The 16,768-nt window shown below is 46.5% G+C and overlaps 2 protein-coding genes and 1 non-coding gene across 3 annotated transcripts; all 3 read right to left on the reverse strand.

The window, feature by feature from the left end:
- Window positions 1-309: 309 nt before the first annotated feature.
- Rnf227 (ring finger protein 227) lies at window positions 310-3,102 on the reverse strand. The gene is made up of 2 exons (XM_076869843.1): window positions 2,589-3,102; window positions 310-2,517 (listed from the first exon to the last, which is right to left on the reverse strand). Exons 1-2 carry the CDS (start codon window positions 3,100-3,102, stop codon window positions 2,462-2,464), a joined length of 570 nt encoding a protein of 189 aa, XP_076725958.1. The 3' UTR covers window positions 310-2,461.
- Window positions 3,103-8,867: 5,765 nt separating this feature from the next.
- On the reverse strand, window positions 8,868-16,566 carry Kcnab3 (potassium voltage-gated channel subfamily A regulatory beta subunit 3). The gene is made up of 14 exons (XM_076869841.1): window positions 15,990-16,566; window positions 14,708-14,751; window positions 14,583-14,620; window positions 14,272-14,351; window positions 12,044-12,088; window positions 11,914-11,958; window positions 11,685-11,728; window positions 11,423-11,509; window positions 11,068-11,153; window positions 10,802-10,922; window positions 10,623-10,717; window positions 10,417-10,537; window positions 10,156-10,244; window positions 8,868-9,878 (listed from the first exon to the last, which is right to left on the reverse strand). Exons 1-14 carry the CDS (start codon window positions 16,229-16,231, stop codon window positions 9,801-9,803), a joined length of 1,215 nt encoding a protein of 404 aa, XP_076725956.1. The 5' UTR covers window positions 16,232-16,566; the 3' UTR covers window positions 8,868-9,800.
- On the reverse strand, window positions 12,834-12,952 carry LOC143411094 (small nucleolar RNA SNORA54). Its single transcript, XR_013092810.1, has one exon. It is a non-coding gene; the product is annotated as a small nucleolar RNA SNORA54 (small nucleolar RNA).
- Window positions 16,567-16,768: the final 202 nt, after the last annotated feature.

Consider the following 16,768-nt stretch of genomic DNA (forward strand, 5'->3'; position numbering starts at 1 on the left):
ACAGAGGTACAGTGGGAGGAGTGCCTTCAAGGAGTCAAAATTGCCTTCAAGTCCTTTGATCATCCTCTTCCCTTTAATGCTTAGTTCCCGTAAAAGTCAGTAGAGGTCACTACAGCTCCATAGGTTCAATTTCATATGAAGTACAGATACTTCTGTTGTTGTTGTTTTTAAGGATTAGGGGTCAGACCTGCAATAGTGTCAGAGATGTGAACTGCTAAGACACTACCTTGGCATGTATTGTTCACTAACAGAAGCTTTCAGAAGCTGAGCAAGGCCAAACCCTTTATTCCTAAGGCTATTTCAAAAAAATGAGAAAGATGCAACAAACATTTATTGAATATCTACTGTACATGAATACTGTGTTTGGCCCTGGAGATAAAAGTCACAAGTTAGTCAAGGCTCCCATGTAGCTTCTACTTAGAGTACACCCATAAAATGTGAAATATCAGAAAATAAAAGGAAAAAGCCATTATGTTACAAAGGATGGGGAAAACAGCGCTCAAAAAAGGGAACATTTAAACTGAGAGTTAAGAACAGGAAAATGCCAAATACATGTTTAGTTGGGTGTAGTGTGCATGCCTATAATCCCTGCAGTTCAGGAGGCTGAAACGAGTATCACAAGTTCAAGGCCACCCTTGGTAACTTGGCAAGACCGTCTCAAAATCAAAAATTTTTTAAAAGCCAAGCACAGTGGCACATACCTGTAATCTCAGCTGCTGGAGAGGCTGAGGCAGGAGGATTCCCAAATTGAGGCCCTAAGCAACTTAGCAAAATCCTGTCAGAATATAAAGGGCTGGGGATGTAGCTCAGAGGTAAAGTATCTTGGGTTCAATCCCCAATTCTGCAAAACAAGCAAAATAAATCCAAGAACATGGAGATTTACCCAGGTGTAGAGCATTCCTGTAATTCCAGTGACTCAGGAGGCTGAGGAGGCCAGCCTCAGCAATTTAGTGAGACCCTGCCTCAACATATATAAAAAGGGGGAGGGGGTTGGAGATGTATGGAGATGTACCTCAAGGGTAGAGTGCCTGGTTCAATCCCTAGTAGCACACAAAAAGTTTCTAGTCTAAAAATAAATGGATACTTTCACAACTTGTCAATAATAATAAAGCTTAGAGACAAAGCTAAACAACCAGGATCCATACTTGTCACTTTTTTGAGGTGGAGTAGATGGCGTTTGCCATCCTTCAGTCTCAGCCTCTGAGTAGCTGGGATTACAGGTATGAACCACCACACCCAGCTTAAATTCACATTTTTAACTCAGAAAAAAAGTAATACAATAACTTCTTCAGCAATAGAATGATATTTAGACCTTTCAATAAGATAATATATGGATTGTGTTTTAAATCATCTGTCCACAGATGATATCTTAGAGTGTCTAGGATCTTGACCAGTACTTCTTAAACTTTTCATGCACACAGATCACACAGAATCAGAATCTAATTCAGTAAATTTGGGATCTTGAGATTCTACACTTCCAACAAGCTCCACACTGACACCAACACTGCTGGTCTTTGACCATGACTCTACTCTTAAGATATTTATAGGTATGTAATAAAATAGCATTCACAGCATGCAATAGGTAAGGTTTTCATTACAGGACACAAGTTTAAAATTATAAAAGCGCCTTTTTTCACTAGTGCCAGGATGTCCCTGTGACTATAAAAAATACAGATAATATAAAAAGTTTATATTTTGATGATTTTACCAAATGACTCTCCTTTCGTCTTCTAAAAAAAAGGTTTTTAGTTGTAGATGGACACAATATCTTTATTTTTATATGGTCCTAAGGATCGAACCCAGGGCCTCACGCGTGCGAGCCAAGCGCTCTACCACTGAGCTACCCTTGATAAACCCTAATTAGGTGTCTCATATGATGTGCTCTGGCCCTTCGAATACCTGCCCTAGCAGACTGAAGAGAGACTGTGAAATGAAGCAAGGACCTAATCATAGGCAGGGAGGCATCTCAGTAATTTCTGGAACAGAACTAGGAGTAGGGAGACAACAGGCATACCAGCATCCTTACATGCCAGAGAAGTGAAATTAACATGCCATAAAAATTAGCCTCTTTCTCATTCCATCTTTTTAAAATATTCAAACCATTGACAACTGCTAAAATGGGACCTGTTGCTCCCACACATCACAGCGGCCCTGGACAAAAGCCAAAGTCACAGCTAAGAAAACAGTCTGTTTTCTTCCCACAGTAATGTAGACTTTGTTTATATCATCCCTGGGCCTGAAAATGTAATGCTGGCAATCAGTAGATGGGGGCGAGTTTGTCTAGGAGGCTCCCAGCTCAGCATCAACATCTCCCAGGGCGTTTCCTTCTGCCCTGGCTCAACTCCATCACGTGCCAATACCGGGATCGGAGGGGGTAGTCTTGACATCAGTCCCCTGTACTAAAGCACGCCTGAGGCTGCAGCTCGCACTTTTCTTCTGCCATAGCTTCCGGATTACTCGGTTACAGCGTGCAGCAGGTCACGTGGGCAATGTCCTTGATCTCTGGACAGTAGAGCACTATGAGAAAGAAGATTTAGTAGCAGAAGGAAGCAACCGAACCCTAGCGTTCCCCCAGGATCTGCTCTCACCGTTGCTAGGCAGCGGACGCCGCCAGCGGCGCGCGGGCGCCAGGACCCTATCCCAGAGCCGCAGGAGAGCGCGCCACCCCGCGCTTCTAGGGCCCGCCCCCTCCTCGCACGCCTCTTCCTCGTTGTCTGCCTCTCCTTCGCCGCTTTCCTTGGCCAGGCTCCCGGCCTCATTTAGCTCTCGCGCAGCCCGCGCTTTTTCCTCCAGTCGTGACCATAGGTCTGGGTCCACAGCTACCTCCGTGACGCCGCCACGCGGAAGCGGGGAGGGCGCGCGGCAGAAAGGACACGTGATGACGCGGCGCAGGCGCACCACGCGCGCGGCCGCGCCGCTGCAGTCGCCTCGCGCCGCCAGCTCGCGCAGGCAGGCGGTGCAGAGCGTGTGGCCGCAGCGGGCGCGCACGGTGCCAGGTAGGCGACGGGGCGCGCGGCTCTCGAGGTTGAAGGGCCGGTAGCAGATATTGCAGTCCAGCTCGCTTCGCTCGGGAAGAGAGGGCACCCTCACCAGGAGCTGCATCGTACCCGCCACAGATTTTAGGGTGCCGCTCACTCATCCGAAGACAGAGCAAGCGAACCTTCTTGTGGGCCGGGTCCGGTCCTGGGGCCCGCGCCGCGGCCTCTCGCCTCTTTTAATAGTGAGGTTCTGCCCTCGAGGCGTCAGGTGGCTGTGTGGCCACTCCCTTCCGCGGCACGCGTAGGGGCGGTGGAGGCGCGAGGCCTGGAATGCCAGCGTTGGCGGAATTCGGGAGGAGGGCCAGGAGGTGTCGGGATTATCCTGGGGGGCACACCTTACATTGTCCCCTACTGGAACTTCTTCACCTCCAGCACAATGCCAACACTCTTTAACTATACTGTTTGCAAATCCCCAGGCCCCTTCTTGCACTCCTGCCTTAAGTCACTGGCACCAAAGGTCCCTCGGCCTTATTTTTAAGTTGCTCACTCTTTCAAGAGTCTCCTCAAAGAGATTTACTAAGCCAGTCATAGTGCCTGTTCTGCCAATCTGTAGTGAGCTCCTGGATATCTGCATGGATGCAACCCAGTGTCTCAGCCCTCAAAGGACCTCCCTGTGTTCTTGTTAAGACTGATTTCTCAAATTTCATCCTCCCCAAACTGTTCAACCCACTTCTCAGCCTAAGAGAGGGACCTAGATTCCAGGACCTTAAGACTTAGGAATGCTGGGAATCTGTACCCTCCAGAGTATCCAGGCTTGGACACCCACACAGTGTGATGGCTCTAGCAAAACAATCCAACATGACTTCTGACTCAGGAGGCTGACTTCCTCCCAGGTAAACAGGACATGGTACTCACAACCTACTTCCTTCATTGTGTGGCACCCACACTCAGCTGCCTCCTCACACTGCTCTCTTGACCTATCTCCCAGGTTCTCTTGGAGAGAGTAATAACTCAGCCTCTAAACAACTGGCTTGAGTACAAACCCTAACCTCCACCAGCATTTGCAGCACTTTGAGCAAGTTACTTAATCTCTCTGGGCCTTGATTTCCTTGTCTACAAAATGTGGATAACAATAGTGAGGACTGAAAAGTTTGTGTAAATAGGGGCTTAAAATGGTGCTTATTGCATAGTAAATACCAAGTATTAGCTATTTATTTATTTTTTGCCTTGAGGATTGAATCCAGGGACACTTTACCACGGAGCCCCATCCCCAGCCCTTTTTATATTTTTATTTTGAGATAGGGTCTTGCTCAGTTGATTAGGTCCTCACTAAGTTGCTGAGGCTGGCCTTGAACTTGTGATCCTCCTGCTTCAACCTCCCAAATTGCTGGGATTACAGGCTATGCTACTGCACCTGACATTAGCTATTATTATTGTCATCGTGTGCTCCCTGCCTATATTCACTTCTCAATACCAGATATTTTCAACATGCATCTTATATTTGGTTAATATAAGATGGGCTTCTTTCCACCCAGGGTATTTATTGGCTTATTACAATGTAGAGCTGGTTTTATTTTTTCATTAAGTTGTTTAAACCTAGAAGACAGTCTTGTGAGGAGGTATACCATTATTTTTAAGCAAACATTTCAGAACTTTGGAGTTTTTTGTCTTCATGGTCACTTGGAACCTGTCTACTTATTCCAGTTATGCTATCATAATTCAAAACATTTTGGAACTACCCTTTGCAAAGGTGTGCCTCACGTTTTTAAATATCTTCAACTGGTGATAAATCTTAGTCTTTTTTTCATTTTAGTTTCTTGTATTTTTTATTTGTTCTTTTAGTTATACATGACAGAATGTATTTTAACATTTCCTACATAAATGGAGTATAACTTCCCATTCTTGTGGTTGTACATGGTGTGGAGTTACACTGTTCATGTATTGATCTATGAACATGGGAAAATTATGTCTCATTCTACTATCTTTCCCATTCTCATCCCCTCTCCCTTCCCCCCATTTCCCCTGTCCAATCTGGTGAACCTCCACTCCTCCCTCCCCCCAGATCTTAGTCTTTTAAGGTAGATTTTATTATATGAATGTTCCCAATTTTTTTGACAGCCAATGGACCAAGCTCCAGATTTATGTATCCCATTGCTAGCTCCACAGCCTTTCTTGTTTATCTTTAATTTAGACTGATAGCTAGGTGTGGTGGCCTGTAAACCTAGCGACCTGGGAGACTGGGATGAGAGGTCACAAGTCTAAGGTCAGTTTCATCAACTTAATGAGACCCTGTCTCAAAATTAAAAGGACTTGGAGGGCACGGTGGTGCATGCCTATAATCCCAGTGGCTGGGGAAGCTGAGGCAGGAGAATTTCAAGTTCAAAGCCAGCCTCAGCAAAAGTGAGGCACTCTAAATAAAATACAAAATAGGGCTGGTGATGTGGCTCAATCCCTGGTACCAAAAATAAAAAATTAAAAGGACTGAGGATTTAGCTCAGTGGTAGAGTGCCTCTGGGTTCAATCCCCATACCAAAAATTAAACAACAAACAAAAAACAAAGTAATTATCTCCCTAATCAAGCTAGTACTTCTAGTGTTTCCCAACCCTTCCTTGACCCAACTCCAAAAACCAAGGTGTTACCCTTGACACCTCCTTTTCCCTTACCTTCTTTTATTGACCCATTGCCAAGCTTGGGTCATTTTGCTGCTTTAAATTCATCTCTCTAATCCATTTACTTATTAATTGCCACCTCCTCCCCACCATATAATTTAACATATTATATATACATGGAGTATAATTTCCCATTCTTGTGGTTGTACATGGTGTAGAGTTACACTGTTCATCAAAGAACATAGGAAAATTATGTCTGATTCATTCTACCGTCTTTCCCATTCCCATCCCATGCCATCATCTCTTGCTTAGACCTTAACAAAACCATCTAATCAGTCTATCCACAAACACTCTGGCCTCTGTAGGCTTTTAGATATTTACAAATGTCAGACTCAATCATGTCCTACCACATAGTCCTTCCATTCCTGTTAAAAATCTTTTAATGTGATAGTTCAATGTCCCCCATTTCCTTTGCAACACAGCTTTGCCGCTTCTCTATCAAAAATTGGGGTCTATTTCCTTATACTTTGAATCTGGGCTGGCTTTGTGATCAGCCTTAACTAATAGGATGTGGCAGAAGTGATATGTGCATTCTGGGTCTAGTCTTTCGGAGGTCTTGCAGCTTATGTCTTTGTCTCCTTGGAGGCTGCCCTGAGACCATGCAAGGAAGTAAGGCTAGACCACTGGTGGATGAGGCCACGTGGAGGAGAACAGAGGTGCCCCAACCAAGAGTCAGTGCTAACTATGAGACATGCTAATGAGTCCATCTTGGAATTCTGCTGTTAACCAGCCAGTTGAACACAGCCTCATGAACAAACTCAGGTGAAAACAGAAAGGAACTCCCAGCTAACCCACAGAATCATGGAAAAAAAAATAACTTTTTAAGCCACTAAATTTTGGAGTGATTTGTTGTGTGTCAAAAGATAACTGATATAAAGGTTTTCTGCTGTCCTTAGGATAAAGATATTCTAAAGCGCTCTGTACTGCTCTGTGTGTTCCAACTCCACCCATGCCTCACATTTTTCTTCTGTTCCTGCCTCAGAAACCTTTGCTGTGGAAACCTTTGACTTGTGTTATGGTTTCAATCTTAAATTGTCACCCAAAGAACAGCTCATGTGTTGAAGGGCTTGGTCCTCAGCTGGAGGTGCTATCAGGGTACAATCTTTAGAGGTGGGGCCTTATAACAGGAAGTTAGGGTCACTGGGGCATTGAAGGGGATATTGGGATCTGGACCCTTCCTTTTCCTCTGCTTCCTGACCACCATGAGATGAGAGTTTCCTCTCCAGTATGCTTTCATCATGATATTTTGCCTCACCATAGGTCCAAAAACAAGGGGCCAAGTGACCATGGACTGAAAAGTCTGAAACCATGAGCCAAAATATCTTTCCTCCCTTTAAGTTGTTTAATCAGGCATTTTGTCAAAGCAACGAAAAGCTAACACAGCTTTCAAGTTCCCTTCTTCAAAAGGCCTTTGTGTATGCTATTCCCCTCATCCCTCCCCTCTTTTCCCCCTCTGGACTTTGGACAACTGAAGTTTGTATTTGGTTGGTGGTCATTTGGTTGTTTCTCTCTCCCATCAGTAAACTGCACAGCGGTTGTTCTGAGTCTGGTTTTGTTCACCACTATATCCCTGTGCCATACTATAGCAGAACTCAATAAACAAATACTTGTTAAATTCATGAATAAGGTGGGTGAGAAATATGGCTAATGTTTATATACATAGGAGGTATGACAGTAAAGGAAGGTTTTTATTTTTGGTGTTCCCCCCTCCCAAGGGGCTTCTAAACTGCCTCTGAAGGCAATTCTAAGAGGAGTTTTAAAATGTATTCAGTAATGGGGTAGGCAACATTACAAGAAATGCATAACTCTCCAAGAGAACTATTTAAGGAGAATACTATTTTGAATTGATAAATTCTTGTGTGTTTGTTACAGAAGAACTAATCATAGTTTAGTCATACATTTTACTTCTTTGTTTCCTCCACAGTCTTCCAAAATGAGTGGGAGATGATAGGGGTGGATGTAAGTATTAATTAGTTGATCTTGTTGGTTGCTAATCCAGTAAATGGCATGCTCCTGTGTTCTCTCTTTTGGAAATAGGTTTTACTCTGTGCTCCCAGCTTCAGGATCAAGGCAGGATGAAGGGGGATAGAAGGGAGATGGTGAGGTTGTATTTAAGGAAGGCAGATCTCATCCTCCTCTGCCTTGTGATCTTTGAGGGTTGTAACTTTCCACCCACTTTCTGTCTCCAGGAAATCAGAGTCCTTTGGGGAAGAAAATAGGAGCAGTATCTGACATCACACCATTTGATTCTGCTTTTCTTTTACTCTCACATCACTGTTTTTCTTTCTTTCTTTCTTTCTTTCTTTCTTTCTTTCTTTCTTTTTCCTTTTAAAATGATAACTCTTCCATTATCCCAGCAACTCAGGAGACTGAGGCAGAAAGATCTCAAGTTCAAGGTCAACCTTAGCAATTTAGAAAGACCCTGTCTCAAAATAAAAGATAAAAATGACTGGAGATGTAATTCACTGGTAAAGCACTCCTGAGATCAATACACAGTACAAAGATACACAAATACACCCCCCTCACACACTTCTTTCCCTCTCTCTGCACTTGACCTCTCTTCCACTAAATCTTTTTTTTTTTTTTGAGGGGTGGGGGGTACCAGGGATTGAATTTAGGGTTGCCACATCCCCAGCCCAATTTTGTATTTTATTAGAGACAGGGTCTCACTGGGTTGCTTAGCCCCTCCTCATTGCTGAGACTGGCTTTGAACTCAAGATCCTTCTGTCTTAGCCTCCTGAGCTGCTGGGATTACAGATGTGTGCCACCACTGTGCGGCTCTTCTTCTAAATCTTGAAGCCTCTACTTCAGAACAGTCTTTTACTTAGCAATGAGAAAACTACTCTTACAGTTCTTTAGATGTGTGGGTACGGGGTGAGAGAGAAAGAAGAAGTACAAGTCAAGTAAGAAGTATAACTAATAAAACTTTAAAAACACAAAAAGGGCAAGAGTGTCAGGCAACTGACTTTCATTCTGGATGAATAACCAACCAGAGGAGCAACAAAACTAGGAAGCCAGATCACTAGGCGCTAAAAAAGGAAGGAATAAGACCCATGCCTGGGGTACCTAGAGCCTAAGTCCTTCATTAGCAGTGACCAGGAGCCCCGTGCCTGCGTCATTGAGCGAATGAAGAGAAAACTGGTGCTGAGAGTTTTCTAATGACAGGGGGCAAGAGGACCATGTATGTGAGGCTAAAACCTTACCCTCCATCCCCTGCAATTTCAGACGCTGTGAGGATCAAGCTGAAATTTTATTTACAGTTCCCTGGGAAATCTTACAGAAGACGGGCCATCATTATTGCTTTAGGGTTATTGCAGGACGAAGACAGCAGTCCTCTACTGGCAGATAGGAAGTCCAGCTCAAGGCTCAAAAATTTGTTCCCAGGTCTTTGTCAGCCCCATCTCTCTGCCCAAAGACTATCATTAATGCAAAAGCACCACCCAACTTTGTTTTCCAAGAGCCACCTGGGCAATTTTGGCCAGATCACACTGTACATCTGCTATCAAATTTCCCTCTGCTTTTGCCGGTGCTGTCACTGTTTTCCCCCACTCTGGCCCCTCTCTGCAAGAACAAGGTATTACAGTAGTTCTAGATTGAAGTCTTGCACCTCCGAGTTGGGAGGTAGAGTTCTGGTTTCCCAGACATTTTCATTTTCTTCCAGCCAGGACCAGCCTGGCTGCCTTTGTGTGGAATATCGTGAAACCACATTTCCTATGTCCCAGATAACATTATAACTCACTTATTAGGTCCTTACCCCTTGATGACATTTCAAGGGTCACTTTTGAGGTACTCTGCATGTTCTTGCATCTGCCGTGTTTTTTCTGGGCCCCGGCACAAGGGAGAAGAGAGAAAGAAGCGAGACCAAACGGCAGAGAGTGTACGCCCATAGCTCATGCCCAGGATTAGGAAGAAGGCCTAAAAAGGACGCAGCACGGGGTGGGCGGATTACTTTTTCTCTCAAGCCCCACTGCGGAGGGATATGGCTTTGTTCATGCGCATCGCTACTTAAGCCAGAATTTGTAGTGGGCGGGGCTACCCTGGTTCTGGCCGCTGGGTGGAGGGATACAGGGGTGGAGTGAAGGGGCGGCTGCGGAGATGCGATTCTTGGGCGGGTGCAGCGGCATCAGGTTGAGTCTCTGCGCTCCCCAGGGACTATTTCTTGGAATGTGATTTGTTCCCCAGGAGCCCGTCTATCTCCATCACCATCTGCGGTGTAAGCTGGCTCAGCACCTGGAGGAGAATGGGGTGTTGGACAAGGCGGTATATCCCGGGTATTGAGGAAAGTCAAGAGGTTCAGAGACCGGAGGAAGCACCACTGTAGGGACCATTAGCAAAAAGCAAGTCACAGCTGTGACCCTGCCGCACTTTGTCATCTTGGACCTCTCACCTGCAAAGTGAGGACTTTGTAGTGGTTAACCTCATCGGGCTATTCTGGGTTGGACTGTGTAGCTTTGACTCCTGGGGAAGGGGACAGAGATGAACCTTGCCACTGAGTCTCCAAACTCACCTGTAGGGAGCCCAGGTGTTCTATCAGCTGCTCTTCACTGGACACCCCCAGCAAAACTGAGCTGACACCCTCACTGCGGAGACACCAGGCTGGAGCCAGAGGAGGAAAAAACAAAAACAAGAGAACTGATGGGGATGAGTGAGCACACAGGTTTCAGTGTTATTTCTGAAGAAGAGGGTAATTCCTAGCGACAAACCAGTCTTAGGGTAGGTTTGTGAAGTTTCAAGAGAAGACAGGGGTCCAGGACTGGCAGTGTCTCACCAATAGCAAGCTGGGCCACAGTGCAGCCCAGCTGGTGAGCAATGGGCAGAAGGTCCATGGCTTTGGCTTGTTGTTTCTTGCCATCCTCACTCTGTACTTTGTCCTTGAGCCACTGGTAGCCCTGGAAGAAAAGGAGTATCAGCAAAAGACTTTACCACCACACATAGCATGCCAGATGGCCCCAGTTCCACCATCTCAGATCTCACCTTGATGCTGGCCCTGCAGGTATCTGGGAGTCGCCCATCATACTTGCTAGTAATGAGACCACAGGCCAGAGGAGACCAAGTGACTGAACCAACACCTAAGAGCAAGAGGACTAGGTATGGGAAAGGGACCTAGGCCACAAGTGAGGCTGAGTGAAAGGCAGGGATGTGGGGCTGCACACCAATCTTGTGATAGAGCTCAGGCAGCTGCATCTCTACTTTCTCCCTCTGAAATAGGTGGTGCTCCACTTGTTCACACACCGGAGGAATCAGATTAAACTGTCTGGCCATGGAGTAGGCTTCCTGGGTGAGGTGGAGAGGACATGGGAGTCAGAACACTCTTTCCATTTTCTTCCTCACTTCCTCCTCCAGTGCAGTGGAGTCTGGAGTAGCCATGTGAAAAGTGGGAACCAGTTTTGGGATGGGGGATGTGGGGTCACAGACTCACCATGATTTCTGCAGCCCCCCATCGGGATGTCCCCCAATATAGGGCCAGCCCTTGGTTGATGACGTAGGTCATAGCTCGAACAATCTCTAGGCACACAGGAAAGGAAGAGCTTCACTGCTAGACCTCTAGAATCTACCAGATCTGCAGACCTCTGCCTGCCCCACCAAGATCCCCCCAGGTATCTCCATGCAGCCAAAAAGGTATATCTATTCTCCACCTCCCTCCTGTCCAAGTCCTGGAGTCTAAGCTTCTGCTGTGGAGTGTGGGAGGTCTTCTGAGCTGGGGCTAGCTTCTTGAGGGTTTAAGGAAGTGCCCAGTTTTGAAGGGCTATCAGGTTTGGGAGTGCTACTTTTACCCTCCATAGGACTGTTAGGGTCTGAGCGATTGGCGAAGACGATATCCACATATTCCAGCTGGAGGCGTTCCAGGGATCCTCGCAAGCCTTAGGTGGGGGTGAGGAGAAAACGGTAAGTTCCTCAGTTTCTGTTTCCTATGAATTCTGACTACCCCATTGCCATGGCCACCTAAAGCCTCCAATTCAAAGCTTTCGAAAATGTTCCCAACTCCTCTGATTTCTATGCCCATCCACTTGAGTTTCCCCAGTCTCTAACTCTCACCTTCAATGATGTGTTTGCGACTTAAGCCTCGTTCAGTTTCTGCCCTATAGGAAAAAGGTAAGTCAAAGAAGAGGTGTGACAAAGATAGGGGCCCAGGGTTGACCTGGAGCCATGAGGGTTGCATGAGTCCTCACAGGCAGGACGGGGACCTACAATAGCAAGTATGGGACAGCAGTCCTCACCCCCTGCCCATACACTTCTCCCCAGTCACAGTGGAATAGTCACTTACTGTCCTCCCCAAAAAATCTTGGTGGTGATGACATAGCTTGATCTCCTGGCAAAAGAGAAATGGGAGAAGCAAAAAGTAAAGGATGTTTGGATGATCATGTCCCCAGAAACCCTCCAAAACATGGTCTCACCTCCATCCTTTGTGCTTGAGGATGTTACCTAGGGTTCTTTCAGCCCTGGAAGAAAAACAATGCAAAGACACTGATCTCTCCAAGGTGGATCAATTCTTTCCCCTCCTCCCCACCTTTTGCTCTTTTGTAAAGCAAAAAAACAGAAGCCCATTTGGATTCTTAACTTCATTTTGGACTAAATAAGAGTGACTTCTGGAGCTAGGGGTATAGTCATACAATATTCATTTATTAATTCAACAAATACCTCTTGTGTATCAACTATGTATCAAGCCCTATTGTGGGTTGCTAAAGGAATAGAATAGGATGAGGGAACAGGAACAGACTGGTAGAATTAGGGAGAACACTGCCTTGTCTGGTTTCAACCATCTGGGTTGCCTTCCCCCTTCTCAGAACTTCCCACCATTCTAAGCTCAGTTCAGATTCTGCCTCATTCATAGAATGTGCTGTGATGGCCACAGTCTATGGATCAGTCCTTCTTGTTAGCTTCATTTGAATTGGTTACACAATTCTTTAGCACATAATTATGAGCTAACTTGTGACAACTCTTAAGTTGCTTTTTTTAAAAAAATATGTTTTAGTTGTAGTTGTACATAATACCTTTATCTTATTTATTTATTTTTATGTGCTGCTGAGGATCAAACACAGGGCCTTGCACATGCGAGGCAAATGCTCTACCACTGAGCCACAACCCCAGCCCAAGTCTTAAATTGTTATGGTGAACTCTTTTTCTTTCTTTCTTTTCTTTTCTTTTCTTCGTCTTCTTTTTTTTTTTTAACCCACAGTGCCTCATAAAACACTCCAAGACCTGAAACTGAAAGCCACTGGTCAGTAATGTATTGCTGGAGATGTTGTGGCACTGGAATGGAATCTGCCAGCTACAACCAGGTCGACAGGTTACGAACAGTGCAATATGGTGAACTCTTACTGAAATGTTTTACTATTGTTTGATTTCCTGTGTTTTTTGTTGTAACCACTTAGACCATACACATTTTGTCAATGTTGTTTGTTACTGGTAACACTTTACCACTGAGTTACATTCTCATTCATTTTTTAAATTTTGAGACAGGGTCTTGCTAAGTTGCTGAGGCTGGCCTTGGGGATGGAACCCAGAGCTTCATGTGTGCTAGCAAATACTTTACCACTGAGCTATATATCTGGCCCACTGTGTACTTTTTTTTTTTAATGGGAATTGAATCCAAGGGCCCATAACCACTGAGCAACATCCCCAGCCCTTTTTTTGTATGTGTATTTTATTTAGAGACAAGGTCTCACTGAGTTGCTTAGGGCCTCACTAAGTTGCTGAGGCTAGCTTTGAATTTTCCATCCTCCTGCCATGGCCTTCAAACTGCTGGGATTACACTGTGCACTTTTTGAGAACATGTTGATTTTATAGCAGAATAATGCTCTGTGCTAGGCTCTGTGGAGGGATTTGTGGAAGAGCAAGACAAGTTCCATGGAGGGAAAAGCCTCTGATATAAGCAGCAAATATAGCTAGTTAAACCAGTAATTAATTGTGTCAGAAGGCAGTAAGCTTATAGGGGATGGTGACCAATTTTGGGGAGTTGGATAAAAGCTTCTTAGAGAAACTGACATTTAGGCTAAGTCTTAAAGATGAGCAGAAGTGTCTGCAAGATGGAGAAGAGGCAGAATAGGCATTCTAGGTTTTGGCTATTCCTAATGAGAAGCCACAGGTATATTATTTGGCCTGATGAAAATACAACTTTGTAGTTCATATGTAGTTGTACATAATGATACTCAAGATATGTTTGTTGGGGTTTTGTTTATTTGTTTGTTTGTTACTGGTAAAACCCAGGGACACTTTACCACTGAGCTACATTCTCATTCATTTTTTATTTTGAGACAGAGTCTTGCTAAGTTGCTGAGGCTGGCCTCAAACTTGGGATCCTCTTGCCTCAGTCTCCTGAATTGCTGGGATTACAGGGTTGTGCCACTGCACCCAGCTGTTAGGTTTTTTTTTTTCCTTCAAGATAATTTTTTTTATTTGTTAGTTTTATTTAATGTGACTTACACAGTATGCCTACTGGCCTGTAAGCTAGAGAGGGATGGATGCTGGGACTATAACTCCTATAATGCTTTGGGGACCCATGTCCTGAAAGGCTGGACCTTAGTTTCCCCAGAAATCCCAGAGTTCTTTAGTGGGAAATAAGAAGCCCTGATGTTCCCTCAGCCTTCCAAGTGTAACTTAGTTCTTTCTCCCCAGTCCTTACTTTCCTGCTGCATACACTTCAGCGGTGTCAAACAGGTTTATACCATGCTCATAGGCAATTGTCAGCACATCTTCTGCTGTCTAGAAGGTGAGAGATAGAGTTGAAGATCACCCATTGCCCCTCAGTAACTTCCCTTGCTATACTCCAACCCGTGGCACCTCATTCCTTATTTCTATATTCTTTCCCTTTTCTGCAGTCTCCAGCCTCAGATCCCTCCTTCCCCATGCTTGCTGTTCAAACCCCTTTCCAGGTCCCTTTTTCTGATTTCCTTACCACCACCCCACCCTGCTTCTAGGTTCCATCACTTATACCTCATCTGAGATCTGAGAACCAAATGTGACCCAGGTACCTGCAGGAGAGAAGCCAGATACATGAGAACTGTGGCAAGTGGACCATGAAAGAATGCCCCCTTCCCTTAATTCCCGTTCTGACTCACCCAGGCCAAGACAGGACACTCGAAGACCAGACTTTCCTAGATTCCTGTAGGATACAGAAGCAGAAGGAAAGGCTGGCTCTTCCATTATGAACCTAGGTTATCAGCCCCCAGCTCCTTTCCTTCTAGACTGAGAAGCCCTCAAGGTGTCTCAGTCCAAAGAAACGACTCAGTAGGCCTATAGGATTGGGCAGTACTTACCATAGCAGATTCCCTAAGAATATTATTAAAAGAACAAGTGAACAAATAAATGGCTGGATGCCTCTATTCCCTCTTATCGCATTGAAGATGTGCTGTCTGGTTTGTCTTTCTTCTGGGTGAGTTCTTGCCTGTATTTGAATAATCTGTGGGATGTGTGGAGTAGGGGGTTTCAGGGAATGTGGATATTGTGGTGAGTACAGACCCTTCAGAGAATGGCATGCTTAGGTTGACTCCAGGATGGCAGAGGTAAACCAAGTCAAGTTCAGGTACTCAGTCCAGGGTCTCTGGCTATACCCACAAAGACATAACAGGAGACCTGGCAGGGAATGTGACATGAAAGCCTCTTCCCCTCTCCATCTCTCAGCTCCCATTGTCTTGTGGAGACTATCTCCTAACCAGTGAGCCCACTTCTCCTCCCAAGGGGTCCCATCCAGGTAATCAGCTCAATTTCCCAATTGGGACAGACACATGGAGGGTATGAGATTACTCAGGTGTCAAAGCCAGGTCAGATTAGTGACCTCTACTTACTACCAATCAGGAGCCCCTGTCTCTCAGTTCTCTAAGATAATGTCAAATTTAAGCCCGCCCTCCATCCAGACCAGTCCTTTATCCTGAGACTTAAGATAGTAGTCCTTACTTCCCACCGGCCCCAGTCCCCTCCCCTTCCTGACCCCTGAGAGGTCAAAAGAAACCCAGCTCTCGGGGCTGGTGGGGGCAATATCTGGGTCAGACACTCAGAGCAGGCCAGAGTGAGAAGTCGTTTCCCTCCCTCCTCTCCCCAGGACACCGACCCAAGGACACTATTGGAGGGGGGCGCAGCCTGGAGGTCCGTGTATCCACAACCTTCCTAGGGGTAAGGAGGGAAACTCAGGAGCATCCCCTGGGTTTGACAGGACTCAACCTTGCTAAACTTGATCCTGTTAAGAGTATTGATGGAGAACAAGAGAAGGACCAAGTAAGAGAGTGCCGGTGACCGGAAGGAACATTTTTACCAAAGTTTGAAAGGGTTTTGGCGGCCATCCCAAGGACGCCTCAGGGGTCCCGAACCGGGAGCAAATGGGCAGGCTGCCCGGCCACCCCATACCTGTATTTCATGCCAGTGCTTCGGCCGGTGCTTTCGCGCAGGGCCCCAGCGGGCGCTGGAGGTCGGGGAACCAGAGCGGCTCGGGCCTTAAGGCCGGACCCGCCACCCCCCGGAGGATTCCCATGCCCCCCGCCGACTGGCCCTCCATTACCGCCCCCAGGGCCCGGCCGGGGTCCACACAGACGGTCCTCACTGCTTCGGCTGCGAAGGTTCTGTTCGGTACACGCGATAGACACCTGCATGCCGGCTGGCCAGGGCGAGGGAGGGGGCTCTGAGGGGACAGGAGGAAGAAGCAGGGACACCCCAGCGCGGACACCTGGGGTTGTAATAGGGCGATCCCTGGGAGAGCGGGAAGGCTGAGGAGGCTGCGGCGGGAGCCGCCTGGCAGATAGGGCCCGCGGGGGCGGGCTGCTGGAGGTCGTGGGGTTTGCGGCGGGAAGGGAGAAACGCTGGGGGCTCCAGGAGTGGAGATATTCAGATACGGGGGGAGCTGTTCAGGGAATAGGAAATGGATGAGGGTAAGATCAAGGGCGATCCTCAGAAGGTAGGGACCCAGGGACAAAGGGTGGCGGGAGAGGGATGCCACTTTAGCCGGAACCGCAGCGGGACCTACTGGGGCTCCCAGCCGCGTCGGCAGCCGGCCCAGCTTATCAACATGCAGGCACCGCCCCCTCGTCTGCATAGAACCGCCCGCCTCCCAGCCAGACCAGGGGCACATCTGCATGAGCCCCGCCTACTGAAGGCTCAGTGACTTGATTATTTAGTGTGCTCAGAAGAGA

This window comes from Callospermophilus lateralis, chromosome 11 (genome assembly GCF_048772815.1).
Source record: "Callospermophilus lateralis isolate mCalLat2 chromosome 11, mCalLat2.hap1, whole genome shotgun sequence".
In the NCBI taxonomy this organism is placed as follows: domain Eukaryota; kingdom Metazoa; phylum Chordata; class Mammalia; order Rodentia; family Sciuridae; genus Callospermophilus; species Callospermophilus lateralis.